The 16,504-nt window shown below is 41.2% G+C and overlaps 1 protein-coding gene across 3 annotated transcripts in view; it reads right to left on the reverse strand.

Annotated features, from left to right (window-relative positions):
• mtm1 (myotubularin 1) overlaps positions 1-16,504 on the reverse strand; it is a 161,939-nt gene that overhangs the window by 18,614 nt on the left and 126,821 nt on the right. For all 3 annotated transcript variants that reach the window (XM_068047162.1, XM_068047163.1, XM_068047164.1), the window contains 5 exons: positions 14,642-14,725; positions 9,650-9,805; positions 7,309-7,497; positions 2,152-2,337; positions 1,521-1,727 (listed from right to left, as the gene is read on the reverse strand). In XM_068047162.1, the coding sequence (XP_067903263.1) occupies positions 1,521-1,727; positions 2,152-2,337; positions 7,309-7,497; positions 9,650-9,805; positions 14,642-14,725 (822 nt within the window). The remainder of the gene's footprint in view (positions 1-1,520; positions 1,728-2,151; positions 2,338-7,308; positions 7,498-9,649; positions 9,806-14,641; positions 14,726-16,504) is intronic.

A 16,504-nucleotide genomic window follows, 5' to 3' on the forward strand; every position in this document is an offset into this window, starting at 1 on the left:
ATGAAAGCAAAGTCAGATTCTGTCCTCATATAACGCACACTTAAGGGGTTACTGGATATCAAATTGGAGCAGAACTCGGACTCGTGCAGTGTGTGCCTGGATTTTTGATATGTGATCTTAGTGGGTAAGATTCCCAGCCGGGCACACAAAGTCAGGAAATTATTCCCACTGAATGAACTTTAGCCCGAGCCGAACTATATAGATAATTTTAACTAACGCACAAAGAATGACCATCAGCCAATGTATTGAAGGACTGCGACTGCTCGCAGAAGTGTATGATTGTGGCAGTCATTGTCTTTTAGCAAAGGAAAGGGGAAAATAATAAACTACACTATAAAGAGCCTGTTATATTCCAGAAAGCCAGGGCGTGAAGGGTAGAACTGGAGCCAGTCTTGACACACAAGCATTATTTTTAAAACAGAGATACACATTACAAAAATACACCTCCTAACCTAGCCCCTACAGTTTCAGTCTGTTCCTATTTATAGGGGCACAAGTGAATCCCCAGTTCATGGCCATCACCAGCATACAATTAAGTATATAATTAATAGCAATTTACAGAGCATTCAAATCAAGTACGTTGAAACCTCCTTGTTGAAAATTTAATGGAACAGTAATAGCAGAAAGTTCAAATACATCAACAGTAAACTTCAAGAAATCAACCCTTGAATGAAATGCAGTTTGTGTTTCAACCCAACTGACTGCATACTACTTTAAAAGATGGGGTTCTTGAGGAAGAACTTTTGCTGGGCTCAAACTGGAATGAATGTTTGTAAATTGTAATTTGGAGATCAGAGTACAGACAAAAATTAAGTTCTTGATAACTGCAAGCACCAATTTCTGGACCAATGTTCCGCTGCCTCTGGAGGTAAAAAATAAACAACTGCTCAGATTTTCACTATGAAATTTGGGGCGGCACAGTGGTTAGCACCGCAGCCTCACAGCTCCAGCAACCTGGGTTCAGTTCTGGGTACCGCCTGTGCGGAGTTTGCAAGTTCTCTCTGTGACCGCGTGGGTTACCGCCGGGTGCTCCGGTTTCCTCCCACAGCCTAAAACTTGTAGGTTGATAGGTAAATTGGCCATTGTAAATTGCCCCTAGTGTAGTGTAGTGTAGGGGGATGTTGTAGGGAATATGGGATTACTGTAGGATTAGTATAAATGGGTGGTTGTTAGTCGGCACATGCTCAGTGGGCCGAAGGGCCTGTTTCAGTGTTGTATCTCTAAATAAAAATAAACAAATTATTAACTTCATTTATAATGGGAGGAGAAGCAAGTAAATCGGTTTGCTTCTATAGGACTTCTAAACTATATTAATCAATGTTTAATGATATAGAAGTTTACTATAAGCAAGTTTCCTTACATAACAGCTGAAGTGATGACATCAAAAATTACAACTTTCCAAAATGTATTGCATTGAAAGGAATATTGATTTACTTTAGTCTCAGAAACAAGTGTTGTGCCCCATCCAAGACAAAGAATATAGTGTTCCTATATGATGAATAGCAGCTTGAAATTCTTACCGTTGCAAATTTGTGTCCAAAACTTATCCACTCCTTTTCAATGAGTACTTGAAAACCTTTTGTTGTTCGGTAAAAGCTGTCAAGCATCAGTAGAGCCAGAGAAGTAAGTTGTGCAGTACGGTCCCAGCCATCACTGCAATGTATCAAAGCCGAACTTTTGCCAGATGAAACCTTATCTGCTACTCGAATTGCCCCTGCCAGAACAAACTACATATAAAAATATAAGTTGCATAATGAGTTTTTTTCAAAGCTGGTATGTTTATGAATTTTAAATAGAAATAACAATGCAAACAAATGATCACCTCTTCCAAGAATATAACTTAATTCAAAGCTTGCATAGAAAACTGACTGGTACAATTAAAGACAAGTTTATTTGTGTGAATTTTATGTTAATTGTGACACAATTAAAAATCTCAGGGATCAGATTATTTTCTGTAAAAAAAAACTAAAATACTTGGATGCTCACCAAAAACTAGATTACTAGATGTTCTCAATATTATTTGTATATTTATTTTACATTTTAATTTCTAACTTAAAAAAAAAACTCTGCAACTAATGCTGCATATAGCTCTTAGTCACAAATCAGCACTTCATTCATTTCACAGAGCAACAGCAGTCAGAACCATCTCACCTTAATATGTTCTAACCAGTGTGTGGACTCAAGACTTGACAGCCAGTGGGATTCCTCTACACTAGGGTACACAATGTCCTTTAACTTCCTTAGAGATTCCCTCATCACATGAATATTGTGAATGTCGAGGAAGACGACTTCTGCTCTCTGATAGGCATCGTCACCTTCGTAGCCCCCTCCTGTGGCCTGAAAAGAGAGAGTGATTTAATAAGGGCTTTCTTCTCAATTACTTGAAAAGCAAACTAGATTTTGTAAATAAACCAGAAAAGTGAGCACTGCGCGAGGGTGGGGCGCTGGTAGAAATACACACTCCAACAGTTGAGCACTAATTTGATCTTAGTGTATATTAAACTATTTAACTGTTTAACATATTCTCACAATTTAGTGAAAGTATTTAATATGCCGGAATTTAAGGTCACATTAATGTATCAGTTAAAGAGAATGAAACATTCAAAATGTTCTTCAGGATTATTTACATGCAATGGGCCTTTGATTAACATACTAGTTTGGCATTAGAACAAACGACGTCGGAACTGAAATTTTGGCAGCAGTTATATGTGACACGATATAGGGTTGGATTTTATTCCAGCGATGAGGGTCCCGGCAGTGGGCCAGAAGGTGGGGGGAGACCCCGCCTCAGCCCTTCATTGGACCCCCTGTTGCTATCTCACGGCAGGCAGCCAATGAACTGCCTGCCATCGGGGATGCCGTCAGTTAGGGAGGGTGGGTGGTCTTCCCGGGGAGGAACAGCCATCACTGCTGGGAGGGGATGTCCTCTGGGGGCCTCCCCTGACCCCACCAGGATTTTCCTGGCGGTGTCAGGCCCCTCTGTCCTCCATAAAATTGGAGTGGAGGTGAGAAAAGGCCCTTGTGGCCATTAATTGGCCACTTGAGGGCCTCAATTGACCTGGGACAGGAAGGATGTCCTCTGCCTTCCCCAACCCGGACAAAATGGCAGGGGGCCCAGGCAATGTTGGGAACAGTATTCCTTGCCATTCTGCTTGGCCATCCCCGTTCCTGTCTCTAAGGGCAGGATAAAATCCTGCCCGTAAATACACAGTGGCTTTGGAAATTTAATGTAGTTAATATGTGGGCTGATAATTAATACAGTTGAGTATAGGTATTGTGATGCACAATGTTATTAAATTGTTTCAATGGTTACAATAAAAAGGTTTCAACCATACGAAATTACAGATAGTTCCATACCAACTCCATCAAGCATGTGGCTTGAATTAAATATTGCCACAGTGACAGTTACTTTTGCTTTTCATTCACTTTTCAATATCTTTATCTTGATTTTTGTTCATTTTATCAGCCTTTAATCCTTTCCTATTTTTTCTATTGCTACTTTTTCATGCCTTTTAAATGAGGTCTTTTAAACAATTACCTTCAATATCAGACAGGAACACTGTGGACCATGTTACTACTTCAAACAATACTAGTCTAGAAGGAGATGGCCAAGCAATGGAGCGAGTCAGCCATGCCTGTCATCTCAGAGTACAGTCCAACGACACAACCCAATCCTAAAATACAGGATCAGTGCGGGTGTCGAACAGTGCTGGGATTCATACAGATAGCCATCTAATTGGCAGGCAGACAATCCGGTGCCCCTGCTACAGCTCTATTTGGTTCTTTTGTAACTTTAGGGAAATGATTAATAGATTAGTGGAGTGTGTGAAGAAGGGATGGATGTCAAGAATGTAGTAGAGGGAACTAAAGTGGAATAGGTTTCTCATGCTGTTGCACAATGTGACCGAGTAGTAAACAAAAATCAGGGATCTTGCTGTGGCCAGCTCAACATAGAAACATAGAAAATAAAAGAGTAGGCCATTTGGCCCTTCGAGCCTGCTCCACCATTCATTATGATCATAACTGATTATCCAACTCAGAAACCTGTTCCCGCTTTCGCCCCATACCCTTTGATCCCTTTAGACCAAGAGCTATATCTAACTCCTTCTTGAAAACATACAATGTTTTGACGTCAACTGCTTTCTGTGGTAGCGAATTCCACAGGCTCATCACTCTCTGGGTGAAGACATTTCTCCTCATCTCAGTCCTGAAAGGTTTACCCCGTATCCTTAGACTATGACCCCTGGTCTGGACTCCCCGACCATCAGGAACATCCTTCCTGCATCTACCTTGTCAAGTCCTGTTAGAATTTTATAGGTTTCTATGAGATCCCCCCTCACTCTTCTGAACTCCAGCAAATATAATCCTAACCGACTCAATCTCTCCTCATAAATTAGTCCCGCCATCCCAGGAAACAGTCTGGTAAACCTTTGCTGCACTCCCTCCATAGCAAGAACATCCTTCCTCAGGTAAGGAGACCAAAACTGCACACAATATTCTAGGTGTGACCTCACCAAGGCCGTGTATAATTGCAGCAAGACATCCCTGCTCCTGTACTCAAATCCTCTCGCTATGAAGGCCAACATACCATTTGCCTTTTTTACCGCCTGTTGCACCTGCATGCTTACCTTCAGCTACTTGTGTATGAGAACACCCAGGTCTCGCTGCATATTCCCCTCTCTCCGTTTATAGCCGTTCAGATAATAATCTGCCTTCCTGTTTTTGCTACCAAAGTGGATAACCTCACATTTATCCACATTATACTGCATCTGCCATGCATTAACCCACTCACTCAACTTGTCCAAATCACCCTGCAGCCTCTCTGCATCCTCCTCACAACTCACCCTCCCATCCAGTTTTGTGTCATCTGCAAATTTGCAGATATTATATTTAGTTCCCTCATCTAAAAAATTAATATATATTGTGAATAGCTGGGGTCCTAGCACCAACCCCTGCGGTACCCAACTAGTCACTGTCTGGCATTCGGAAACAGACCCATTTATCCCTACTCTTCGTTTCCTCTCCGCCAACCAATTTTCTATCCATTGCAATACACTACCCCAATCCCATGCGCTTTAATTTTACACACTAATCTCTTATGTGGGACTTTGTCGAAAGCCTTCTGAAAGTCCAAATAAACCACAACCACTGACTCCCCCTCATCAACTCTACTAGTTACATCCTCGAAGAATTCTAGTAGATTTGTCAAGCATGATTTTCCTTTCATTAATCCATGCCGACTCTGCCTGATTCTACCACTGTTCTCTAAGTGCTCTGCTATAAAATCTTTGATAATGGAATCTAGAATTTTCCCCACTACTGACGTCAGGCTGACTGGTCTATAATTCCCTGCTTTCTCTCTACCTCCCTTTTTAAATAGCGGGGTTACATTAGCTACCCTCCAATCTGCAGGAACTGTTCCAGAGTCTATAGAATCTTGGAAGATGACACCAATGCATCCACTATTTCTAGGGCCACTTCCTTAAGTACTCTGGATACCATCAGGCCCTGGGAATTTATCAGCCTTCAATCCCATCAATTTCCCCAACACCATTTCTCTACCAATACTGATTTCCTTCAGTTCCTCTCTCTCACTAAGCCCTGTGCTCCCCAACATTTCTGGTATAATATTTGTGTCCTCCTTTGTGAAGACAGAACCAAAGTATGCATTTAGTTGGTCAGCCATTTCTTTGTTCCCCATAAAAAATTCCCGTTTCTGACTGTAAGGGACCTACATTTGTCTTCACCAATCTTTTTCTCTTCACATACCTATAGAAACTTTTACAATCAGTTTTTATGCTCCCCGCAAGCTTGCTCTAGTACTCTATTTTCCCCTTCTTAATCAATCCCTTGGTCCTCCTTTGCTGAACTCTAAACTGCTCCCAATCCTCAGGTCCGTTGATCGTTATACTGGCAAATTTGTGTGCCTCTTCCTTAGATCTAATGCTATCTCTAATTTCCCTTGTAAGCCATGGTTTGGCTACCTTTCCCATTTTACTTTTGTGCCAGACAGGGATAAACAATTGTTGCAGTTCATCCATGCGCTTTTTAAATGTTTGCCATTGTCTATCCACCGTCAGTCCTTTAAGTAACGTTTCCCAATCCGTCATAGCCAATTCGTGCCTCATACCTTCTTAGTTTCCTTTACTAAGATTCAGGACCCTAGTCTCAGAATCAACTGCGTCACTCTCCATCTTGATGAAGAATTCTATCATATTATGGTTGCTCATCCCCAAGGGGTCTTGCACCACAATATATAGTCAATTATTCCTCTCTCATTACACAATACCCAGTCTAGGATGGCCTGTTCTCCAGTTGGTTCCTCAACATATTGGTCCAGAAAACCATCCCGCATACACTCCAACAAACAATCCAGAGGAGAAAGCTAACCAAGTAGGACAGGAACACATATCTAAAAGTGAGCCATATTTTTAAAATTTGTGTTGGGAAGTCAGCAACACTGGCAAAGCTGCATTTATTGCCCACCTTTAATGACCCCAAGAGGGTGGTGGGCCTTCTTTTAATGATATTACAACTGAGCAGCTTTCTACAAAAGCAAAATACCTCAGATGCTGGAAATCTGAAATAAAAACAGAACATCTGATGAAAGGTAATCAACCTGAAACATTAACTCTTGTTTCTCTCCCCACAGAAGCTGCCTGACGTGTTGAGCATTTTCAGCATTTTCTGTTTTTATATGACCAGCTTGCTAGGTAATTTCAGAGGGCATTCAGAGTGTGTGGGCTAAAGGCCTGCGACCTGACCCGAACCCGACGGGACCCGACGACATGTGTCGGGTTCGGGTCGGGCCCACCTTCAGGGTACGGCGCTCGGGTCGGGTCGGGTCGGACTGGACCCACACAGGTTAAGTGCTCTGCTGGTAAGTATTGAAATTTGTTTTAAAAACTTACCTGAGCTGGAAGTCCGGGACGACAATGAGTCTGCGCAGTGAGCGAGTGACGTCACTGTGACGTCATCACGCACACGCTGCAGCTTCTTGCAGGTTCGGTGTCAGGAAGGTAAGTGAAGGGATGGTTGGGTCGGGCTGAGTAGTGGCGGGTTCGGGCTTGGGGCAAAATCGGAGGGACTCGGGCCAGGTCGCTGTGGTTCGGGTCGGGTTCTTTTTCCCGACCTAAGGCAGGCCTCTAGTGTAGGCTACAATGTAATGTTGACTAACTCCTGAAAAGCATTCATTAAAGATTTAATAAGTGAAGTGTCATAGCTTCTATGTTACTCGCCTATTACCCTAACCACTACAATATCTTACCCTAAAGTGCACTACGTCTCTGCTCTTACGTTGTTACACACCTTGTTGGCTACTGCATTGACACTTGGTCTTGCATCAAAGATGGTTAACTTCTGGGTCTGCCCATTGGACTCTCGAATAATATCAAGATATTTTTCATCATCTTTGCTGCGTTTCCCACTCATGCCAACCAGAGGCTGACTACAACGAACTATCACAGCTTGATTGTCTGGATGTATCCAGGATAACACCTGAAACAGATGCAAACACAGGTCATTACAAAAATTGACTTTTAAAATTAAATTTATGGTTATTTCACGTGGTTATGTCTGCAAAATAAGCAACACATAGAATACAACCAGGACTCACTTTACCCATGCCCTCCCAACACCTGCTTTCCTCCCCCCACCAGAAAAGGTTCTCTAATTATCTCTTGACGAGGAGTAAATAATTAAATTCATGGTGCTCCAAAATAGAACAAATCAAGTGCTTCATCATCAATCTTGGAGGCACAAGGTGCGTGACTTAATATGAAAGCCTTTTCCAATCCACATTCACTTATTGCACAGCGTTAAAACATGGTGTTACTATTTCTGCTTCTTAGGTATACAAAGCCAAGATAAGGTTTTTAGCTCGGTGACTCAACATCATCTTTGTGGTGTGACTACATGGTGCCAAAGATTCTATTTTGGCCTGGCAAGAGGCATTTTGTTGGGAATTTCGTGACAACTATCTAACACTTCAAGAAAGAGAGGGGCATCTCATATGACCTCTATTATTAATGCAATTTTTGTACACATTATGGATAATTCACAAAATAATTCACATTTCAAAAAACTTTTTAAAAAATTAAACTTTAAAAATAATTGAAAAAAATCTTTGTAACTCAAGAATTAACATGTCCCACAAATTATCAAGCCATCCTCCCATCTGAATAAATTCTGCAGTCTGTGAACAGTCGATGGATTTTATATAAGTGCAATAATTTAACGTTTCTAAAGAACAGTGAATCTGTGAAACAAATACCCTGCACACATTAGCAATTGTAACCAAACGTTGCAAAAAAATTATACAAAACTATATTGGATACGAATATTAATTTTTAAAAGATGGTCTATTCAAACTGTTAACATTTCAGACAATATTCTGGACTTAAGTGACTGCATTCCTTTATTGCACTGCATATGGCCTGATTAAATTTTCACTCAAAAAGCAGATTTAAGGTCAAAAGATCAAAATTGTTGTTATACTAAAATTTGAACAAGTGTGGATTCGATACAGGGAGGCTTGCTCAACAGGATAGCTAGTCAGAGCCAATCATCAAATTCTGGCACTGCACGTTGGGAATCACTGCTTACGTTCACTTGTTTTCTAACAGAGTGAAGATGACATATTCCACATTCCTTTGTTCACTGTGGACATGACGAACAGTAAACGGCAAAACTTCCATTTGAGGGCCAAAGAAAATTCTGCCCCTTTTCAATCATTAAGAAACCACACAAATTAATAATTGCTGATTTCTTCAGATGTCAGGGATTTTACCAAAACAAATTTGAGAGAAAATCTGCCTTTACAAAGGACAATATATAGTTTCCTTTTTCACATACTGCTAGTTGAAGCTTTGAAAGGAATTGCTATTAGAATTTTTGATAATTTTATGTCAATAGATTACTATTTAAAAAATTCTACTAATGGAACTCTACTAATGGAATATTTCTCCCCCATAGTTGTGGTTAAATAAAACCCCAAGCTTTTGGGAGAAACTGAAACCTTCAAATATAAACTTGAATGACAACATTAGAAAACACAAAAGGAAGTTCAGTGGATTAATTTAATCATGTAGTGAAATATGTAACTTTGTTTGTTAAATCCTTATTTTGCACACAAGAAACTTCAGTTACTGAAGGAAAAATAGGCAGATGAACAGGAGCATTCTGAATTATTTGTGGGGACAGCGTCAACCACAAGATGATATGCTCTCACTAAAAAAAATGATATTGACACAGGCTGTGACAGGGAAGCACGGTACCTTTAACATTGGAAACGCCGATCATAGCTCCACTTACAGAAGCAAAAAGCACTTAGAATGAGTTTTCAATGATACATAAACCCACAAACTATATGTAGTACAGTAGCATAGTATGAATATAAATTGACAATGTTGCCTTTTTAACAAGCCAATAAAAGAAATTTCATGCAGTTTAACTTGGAATTTTGAGAAATGGAAAACAAGCTAGGTTGAAGAAAAGAAATGGAGGGACTTGGGAAACTGTACAAAATCTTCAAACAGATTCCCTAATGATCCTAAATTTAAAAAATGAATTCAGTATGAAAGATAAACAGATGATTATCACCAGATTTTTTCAATACTTTATATATATTATTTTTCTTTGCCATACCCACCGGTAAACGACCCTTGGATCTGAAAGCTGCCACTTTTCTCAGATCATCATCACTGGCACTGGCTGGAACCACTAAGATTGGTGGATAAGTGTCACAAAGCTCATAGTTTTGATTTATGTTTGTGATTCTCCATTTCCGCTTTTCATCAGGTAAGCCCTGCAGGCACATAAAGTTAAAAAAATATACAGAAATGAAGTGACTAAGAGACAACCAAAAGCATCAATCACATTAACTAAAATATAGAAATAACCTTCCTTTTGTGAAATATTTTCAACTAGATCAGGATTAATATTATGCTTGAATCAGCATTTCTGGATGCAGCAGATGGAATTATACTATCTAGCATCAAGGTAGTCTGTCCAATATTATATTACCTAATAGGGAGGCCTTCTCTGAGTAAGGTTTGATCTCCATGAACAAGGTGTTATACAAGGCTGAATATGGGAAGGTAGCTTAGTCGAGACACTAGGAAGTTGAATGAATGAACACTACCAGCCAGTTTTCTGATGAAGGGTCACTGACCTGAAACGATAACTCTGCTTCTCTCTCCACAGATGCTGCCAGACCTGCTGAGTATTTACAGCATTTCTTGTTTTTACTACCAAACAATAGATACTAGTAAGCCAAAATGGTAAACCAAGTTAATTGTTTGGAAATGTAAAAGCTATCCTGCTTAAAGGGGGAAAAAGTATGGGGGAGTAATACTTACCCCCACCCCCGAGTTATTGCTCTATCTTATGAAAGAAAACAGTATCCTCGGGAGAATTCTGCTCATCATTGTGGGGGAACGAACAAAACATTTGCTTGTTTCTTATGGATTAAATCTATACCAATAGTTAAAAGAAAAAACAGAATTCTCCTGAGATTAAGATTTGCTTCCACAGAAGAGAGAAGTGCTTTGATCAAAAAGTATTCTCCTTGGACTTTCCTTTTTGATTAGATGTAGTTGCCTCAGCTAACCACATGAGAATGCTAAAGCACCAGAATTTGGACTTCTCAAGCTTTAACTTAATGAAATATTTCTAGCAGGTTGAACAAAATTCATTTCAGCACTTTCTAATTCAGATGCAGCGAACAATTCTTATGACTTTATTTGAAGGAAAGGGTGAGAAGTAAAACTAATCACTCCCAGTCAGTTTACCAAGGGGATTTAACACAAAATGAATGCAGCTACAAAAGAGAACTGGTTGACTTGGGTGTAAACAAGTACAGAGAAGACAATTAACTTCCTGGGAGGCATGTATTGAGTAAGTTGCTAGACAACCTGTTGCCGATTCCCTGAACAAAAACCAGGTCACTTAAACATGTACATCATTCACCAAATAAACTGAACAACTGTAGGGTATAACTTACAGCTGGCACTGTGCATGAATGATCAACAACCACACACCAAAGTCCTCCCACCATGTATTTTAAATGGGTTAACCTCCTGCATTAAAACAGTTCAGAAAGCAACTTGGCATGAATTTTACATATTAGAACAGCAATCTTAATTTTTATCCTTATGATGGTTTTGGTAATAAAATGGTCTTTGGATCAGAATCCCCACAGCACCAGCAAGTTCACTCACATTCTAAAACAATAAGTGATAAACAGATTACAAACTTTGACTGATTGAATGTATTAAACCAGTGAGGATGGCTGAATAACTCATAGGTTAGTTATGGTTAGTCATATGAAAAGGAAACTAAAATTACAACACTCTATAGTACTCCTGCCAAATTACAGTGGAAATAAATGAGACTACACTGGTACAAAACGACAGCTACACACATTTATATAGTAACTTTCATGTAAATAAGCCACCCAAGACATCACACAGAGGTGTAATCAGTCAAAAATGGACTCAGACAAAAAAAAATTAGGAAAGATGATGAAAAGTTTAGTCAAAGTGGTGGGTTTCAAGGAGGGTCTTAAAGGAGGATAGAAAAATACAGCTGGATTTTAGGAGCTCACTGCCAATCTGGGCGGCGAGCTCAAAAAATGGCAGCCTGCACACCAAAGAGCTGCCCATGGAAATTTGAACAGACTTAGACAGGGATTTCCAGAATGTGGGACCTAGATAGCTGAAGTCATAGCTGACAACAGTGGGGCAAACGGCTGGGGAAGAACAGAGAATTCAGGCAGTGGGAAGTGTAGGGTTGAAGGAAGTCACAGAAACAGGGAAGGGCCGGACCACAAGAACTTAAAGACAGGGATGAGGATTTTAGTTGGAGACTTGAGGATCTGGAGCAAATGTATTCAGTAAATGGTGACTGGTATGCGAGATGTGTAAGGGATTGGATACGGGTAGCAAAATACTGGAAGAGCAAAGGATTATGAAGGGTGGAGAATGGAAGGCTGTCAGGAGAGCACTGGAATAGTCGAGCCTGAAGGTGACAAAGGCATTGGTTAGGGGTTTCAACAGCAGATGAGCTGAGGCAGGAACAAAGTCAAGAAATGTTATGAAAGTAAAAGTAGGTGGTCTTTATCATGAAGAGGATATAGGGTTAGAAGCTCAGCTTGGAGTTGAATAGGACACCAAAACTGCGAATAGTCTGGTTCAGCCTCATCCAGTTGCCGGTGATGGGGATGGAATTAGTCTCAAGGATACAGAGTTTCTGGCAGATGCCACAGATGAAGGATTCAGTCTTTCCAATGTTTAACTGGAGGAAACTGCGGTTTATCCAAGACTGAATGTCAGACAATGGAAGGGTGGAGAGGGGTAGTCGAGAGGTACAGATGGGAAAAAGTGATAGCTGCCCCCATGTCTGTGGATATTGTTGTCAAGGGCAGCTTGCATCTTAGGTTGAGGAGCCAACAATAGATCCTTGGGGGTCTCCAGAGGGAACGGTGAGTATTGGCAAAACAAACCATTGTTGGAAATGCTCTGGCAATAATTGGATAGCTAGGAGTGGAATCAAGCGAGGGTACTGCCACTGAGGCGAATTACAGAGCAGAGGCATTGGATAAGGATGGTGTGGTCGACCATGTCAACTGAGAAGGAATTGAGGAGGAATAATGCACCACGGTCAAGGCTACGGAGAATGCTACTTTTGAATTTGGCATCAGTGCTGCGGCAGATACAGAAACCTGACTGGGGAGATTCTAATGTAGAGTTACAGGGAATCAAGGCATGGATTTTGGAGGACAGCAGGGTCAAGGATTTTGGAGAGGACAGTAAGGTTGCAGATGGTGTGTAGTTGGCAAGGACAAAGGGGTCAACTGTGTTTTCTGTTTTTTTTCCCCAAAGGAAGGGGGCTAATAACATTTTACAAAAGGTGACAGTACCTAAGGATAGGGCAGTTTACAATGTCAGCTGGCACTGGAGACAGTTGAGTGGTCAGCAGTTTAGTGGGAATAGGATCAAGGGAACAGGAGGTGGATCTCATAGATAAGATGAGCTTGTAGAAGGCATGAGAAGAGGGGAAAGAACTACAGGAAGACACACGTTCGGGGCTAGGGTAGACTGTTAGCAAGGAGGGGTGGTAAAGAACAGCAGAGGCAGTTGGCTGGATAATCTCAATCTTAGTGATGAAGATTCCTTCCCGCACCTACTGAAGGTGAGGCAGGAAGGAGCAGGGGAGACAGGTTTAAAAAACACTGGGAGTGGATAAAACAAGCTGGAGGTTATTTCTGTTCTCCAAGATATTCCCAGAAGAGTAGGCACTTTTGGCAGAGCAGTGAGGCCCAATAACTCTTGATGTGGTCCAGCCAAACCTGGTGATGGATGGCTAAAAGAGCTATGCAGTAGATAGAGTCAGAGTCATTTATGTAACAGGAGGTGGCCATTCGGCCCATCGGGTCCATGCCGGCTCTCCGCCGAGCTATTCAGTCAGTCCCACTCCACCACTCGATCCCCGTAGACCTGCGAGTCTATTTCCTTCAAGTGGCCATCCAACTTCATTTTGAAGTCATTGATTGTCTCCGCTTCCAACACCCTTGTGGATAGCGAGTTCCAGGTCATTACCACCTGCTACGTAAAAATGTTCCTCCTCACATACACCCTGCATCGTGTGCCCAAACCCTTCAATCTATGTCCCCTAGTCCTTGTACCAGTTAATGGGAACAGCTTTTCCTTGACTAACTTATCTAAATCTGCCATAATCTTGTACACTTCTATTAAATCTCCCCTCAATCCCTTTGTTCTAAGAACAACCACCCCAGTTTTTCGACCCTAATTTTGTAATTAAAATCCCCCATCCCTGGAATCATTCTGGTAAATCTCCTCTGCACCCTATCGAGGACCCTCACATCCTCCTTAAAGTCTGACCAGAACTGGACACAATACCCCACTTGAGACCCAACCAGAGCTTTATAAAGGTTCAGCATAACTTTCCTGCTTTTATACACAATGCCTCGGTTTATGAAGCTCAAGATGCCATATGCTTTACTAACCACTCTCTCAATATGTCCGGCCATATTCAAACATCGATGCACATGCACCCCCAGGTCTCTGTTCCTGCACACTCTTTAGAACTGTGCCATTAACTGTGCCTCTCCCTATTCCTTTGCCAAAATGCATACCTCACACTTGTCTGTATTAAATTCCATCTGCCACCTCTCTGCTAGCCTATCTATGTCCTGATGCAGGCAGTTCATATCACCCTCACTGTTTGCCACACCTCCAAGTTTGGTGTCATCAGCAAATTCTGAGATTCTACTCTGTATTCTGATCCAAGTCATTTATATATAGCAAAAAAAAAAGCAGTCACCCCAGCACTGACCCTTGGTGAACATCAGCGTCTACCATTCACCAGTCTGAAAAACAACCATTTACTACGACTCACTCAAGTCTGAACTCCTTGAACTTGAGGGAGCGAAGGGGGCCCCTGTAACTGGGCGTGCTGACCAGGATAGGAGAAAGTACAGGTTTTTCTGAGGACAAAGATAAAGGGATGGTAAACTCGACTTTAGAAAGACTGTTTGGTTGTTGAAAGATGCAAAGCAAATTCAATATTAAATAGCAATTCAAAGCTGAGCAAGCTCCCATCAGTTCATAAAGCAACTCACCTGCCTCTGAAATTCTTCAATTGGGACATAAACTTTCCACCCATCTTCAGAGTAGGTTTCTTTATTTTCAAATGCAAAAAATTGCTGAAAGAAGCACAACAGTAATTGTTAGGACAAAGTATTGCTATATTGGTTAATTTCTTCTGTGAGCACAGTGGCGCAGTGGTTAGCACCGCAGCCTCACAGCTCCAGCGACCCGGGTTCAGTTCTGAGTACTGCCTGTGCAGAGTTTGCAAGTTCTCCCTGTGACCGCGTGGGTTTCCGCCGGGTGCTCCGGTTTCCTCCCACAGCCAAAGACTTGCAGGTTGATAGGTAAATTGGCCGTTGTAAATTGCTCCTAGTGGAGGTAGGTGGTAGGAGAATGGTGGGGTTGTGGTAGAGAATGTAGGATTAGTATAAATGGGTGGTCGTTGGTCGGCACAGACTCGGTGGGCCGAAGGACCTGTTTCAGTGCTGTATCAATAAATAAATAAACAAACAAACAAACAATCTTCCTCCTGTATCTTTCTGGAATATTCCAATCAGACTGACTGGGCAAAGTATAGCTCAGAAGTTCAGCTGAGAAAATCAACCCCATACTGGAGCTGGCAAGCTGCATTATTCTGAGCGTCTGAAGACAGTACTTTCCATCAGTGAAGCTGTTTTGTTTCTACTGCTGGCTAGTTTCAGAAAGCAGAGTGAGAAAAAAAGTGATCATTGCCAATCCCTCCTGCTTTCCACTCTCCCTTCAAATGGTGTAAGGCAATAAGCTTCTATGTTGGTACAGTACACATTAAAAAAAACACTCTGCTAATGGGCTGCATCCATGATACTATATACAGCGAGTTTTGTTCATTCAATTTTTTTCCTTCTCAGCTTCTTACTTGAGCTCTCCCAAAATAAAACAGGCCTGCACGAGTCCAATTCTAATAGACTGAGGAGCATGTTAATTCACCATTGCAAATTCCCATGTGGCGTTTGCTATTGACAGGCACCTCAAGTTTACAGAATTAAAAAACACATGAAAACAGTTGGGTAATTGTTTACATTGTCTCCTTGCCAAATTCATGTTTTATTTTCAATTATTTTGGCAGTAGACACTGTAACAAACCAAACTCAAATGGAAACACACAAAGTAGAAAAAGATAATGGTAAGATCCTGCACCTTGCAAAATTACTGTTTTAAACAGATTTCATACAAAATTACTGGATCTTCCACTGCAATAGCCAGAGAATAACAGCAGGCATTTTTAAAATTGTAAACTAAAAGAAAATAATCTGTCTGAGCAGTAAAATCAATGGTATAATCTGATGAAGGTCAGAGCTGAGGATTCAGGAAAAATGGTGGAGAGCTTATCACTGGTTGTAATAGGGCAGATAAGGGGAATGTAGTGTACTTAGATTTTCAAAAAGCATTCAAAAAGGTTTCAATAAGACTTTATTACATAAAACTATGGCTGATGGGATTGGGGGTGATATATTAACATGGATTGAGGATTGGTGAATGGACAGAAAACAGTAGGAATAAATGGGTCATTTTCAAGTTGACAGTCTGTAACTAGCAGGGTACCACAAGGATAAGCACTGGGGCCTCAGTATTTACAATACTGGACAGCAGGTGCATGGAAAACCACGACCTCCAAGTTCCCCTCCAACTCACACAGCACTCTGACTTGGAACAATATCGCCGTTCCTTCATTGTCACTGGGTCAAAAACTTGGAACACTCTACCTAACAGCGCTGTTGTGGTGGATGTACCTACACCACACAGACTGCAATGGTTCATGAAAGTGGCTCACCATCACCATCTCAAAGGCATTAGGGATTGGTAATAAATGCTGGTCTTGGCAGCAACACCCGCATCCCATGAACAAATTAGAAAAA

The sequence above is a fragment of the Heterodontus francisci genome, chromosome 15 (assembly GCF_036365525.1).
Source record: "Heterodontus francisci isolate sHetFra1 chromosome 15, sHetFra1.hap1, whole genome shotgun sequence".
Taxonomy (NCBI): Eukaryota; Metazoa; Chordata; class Chondrichthyes; order Heterodontiformes; family Heterodontidae; genus Heterodontus; species Heterodontus francisci.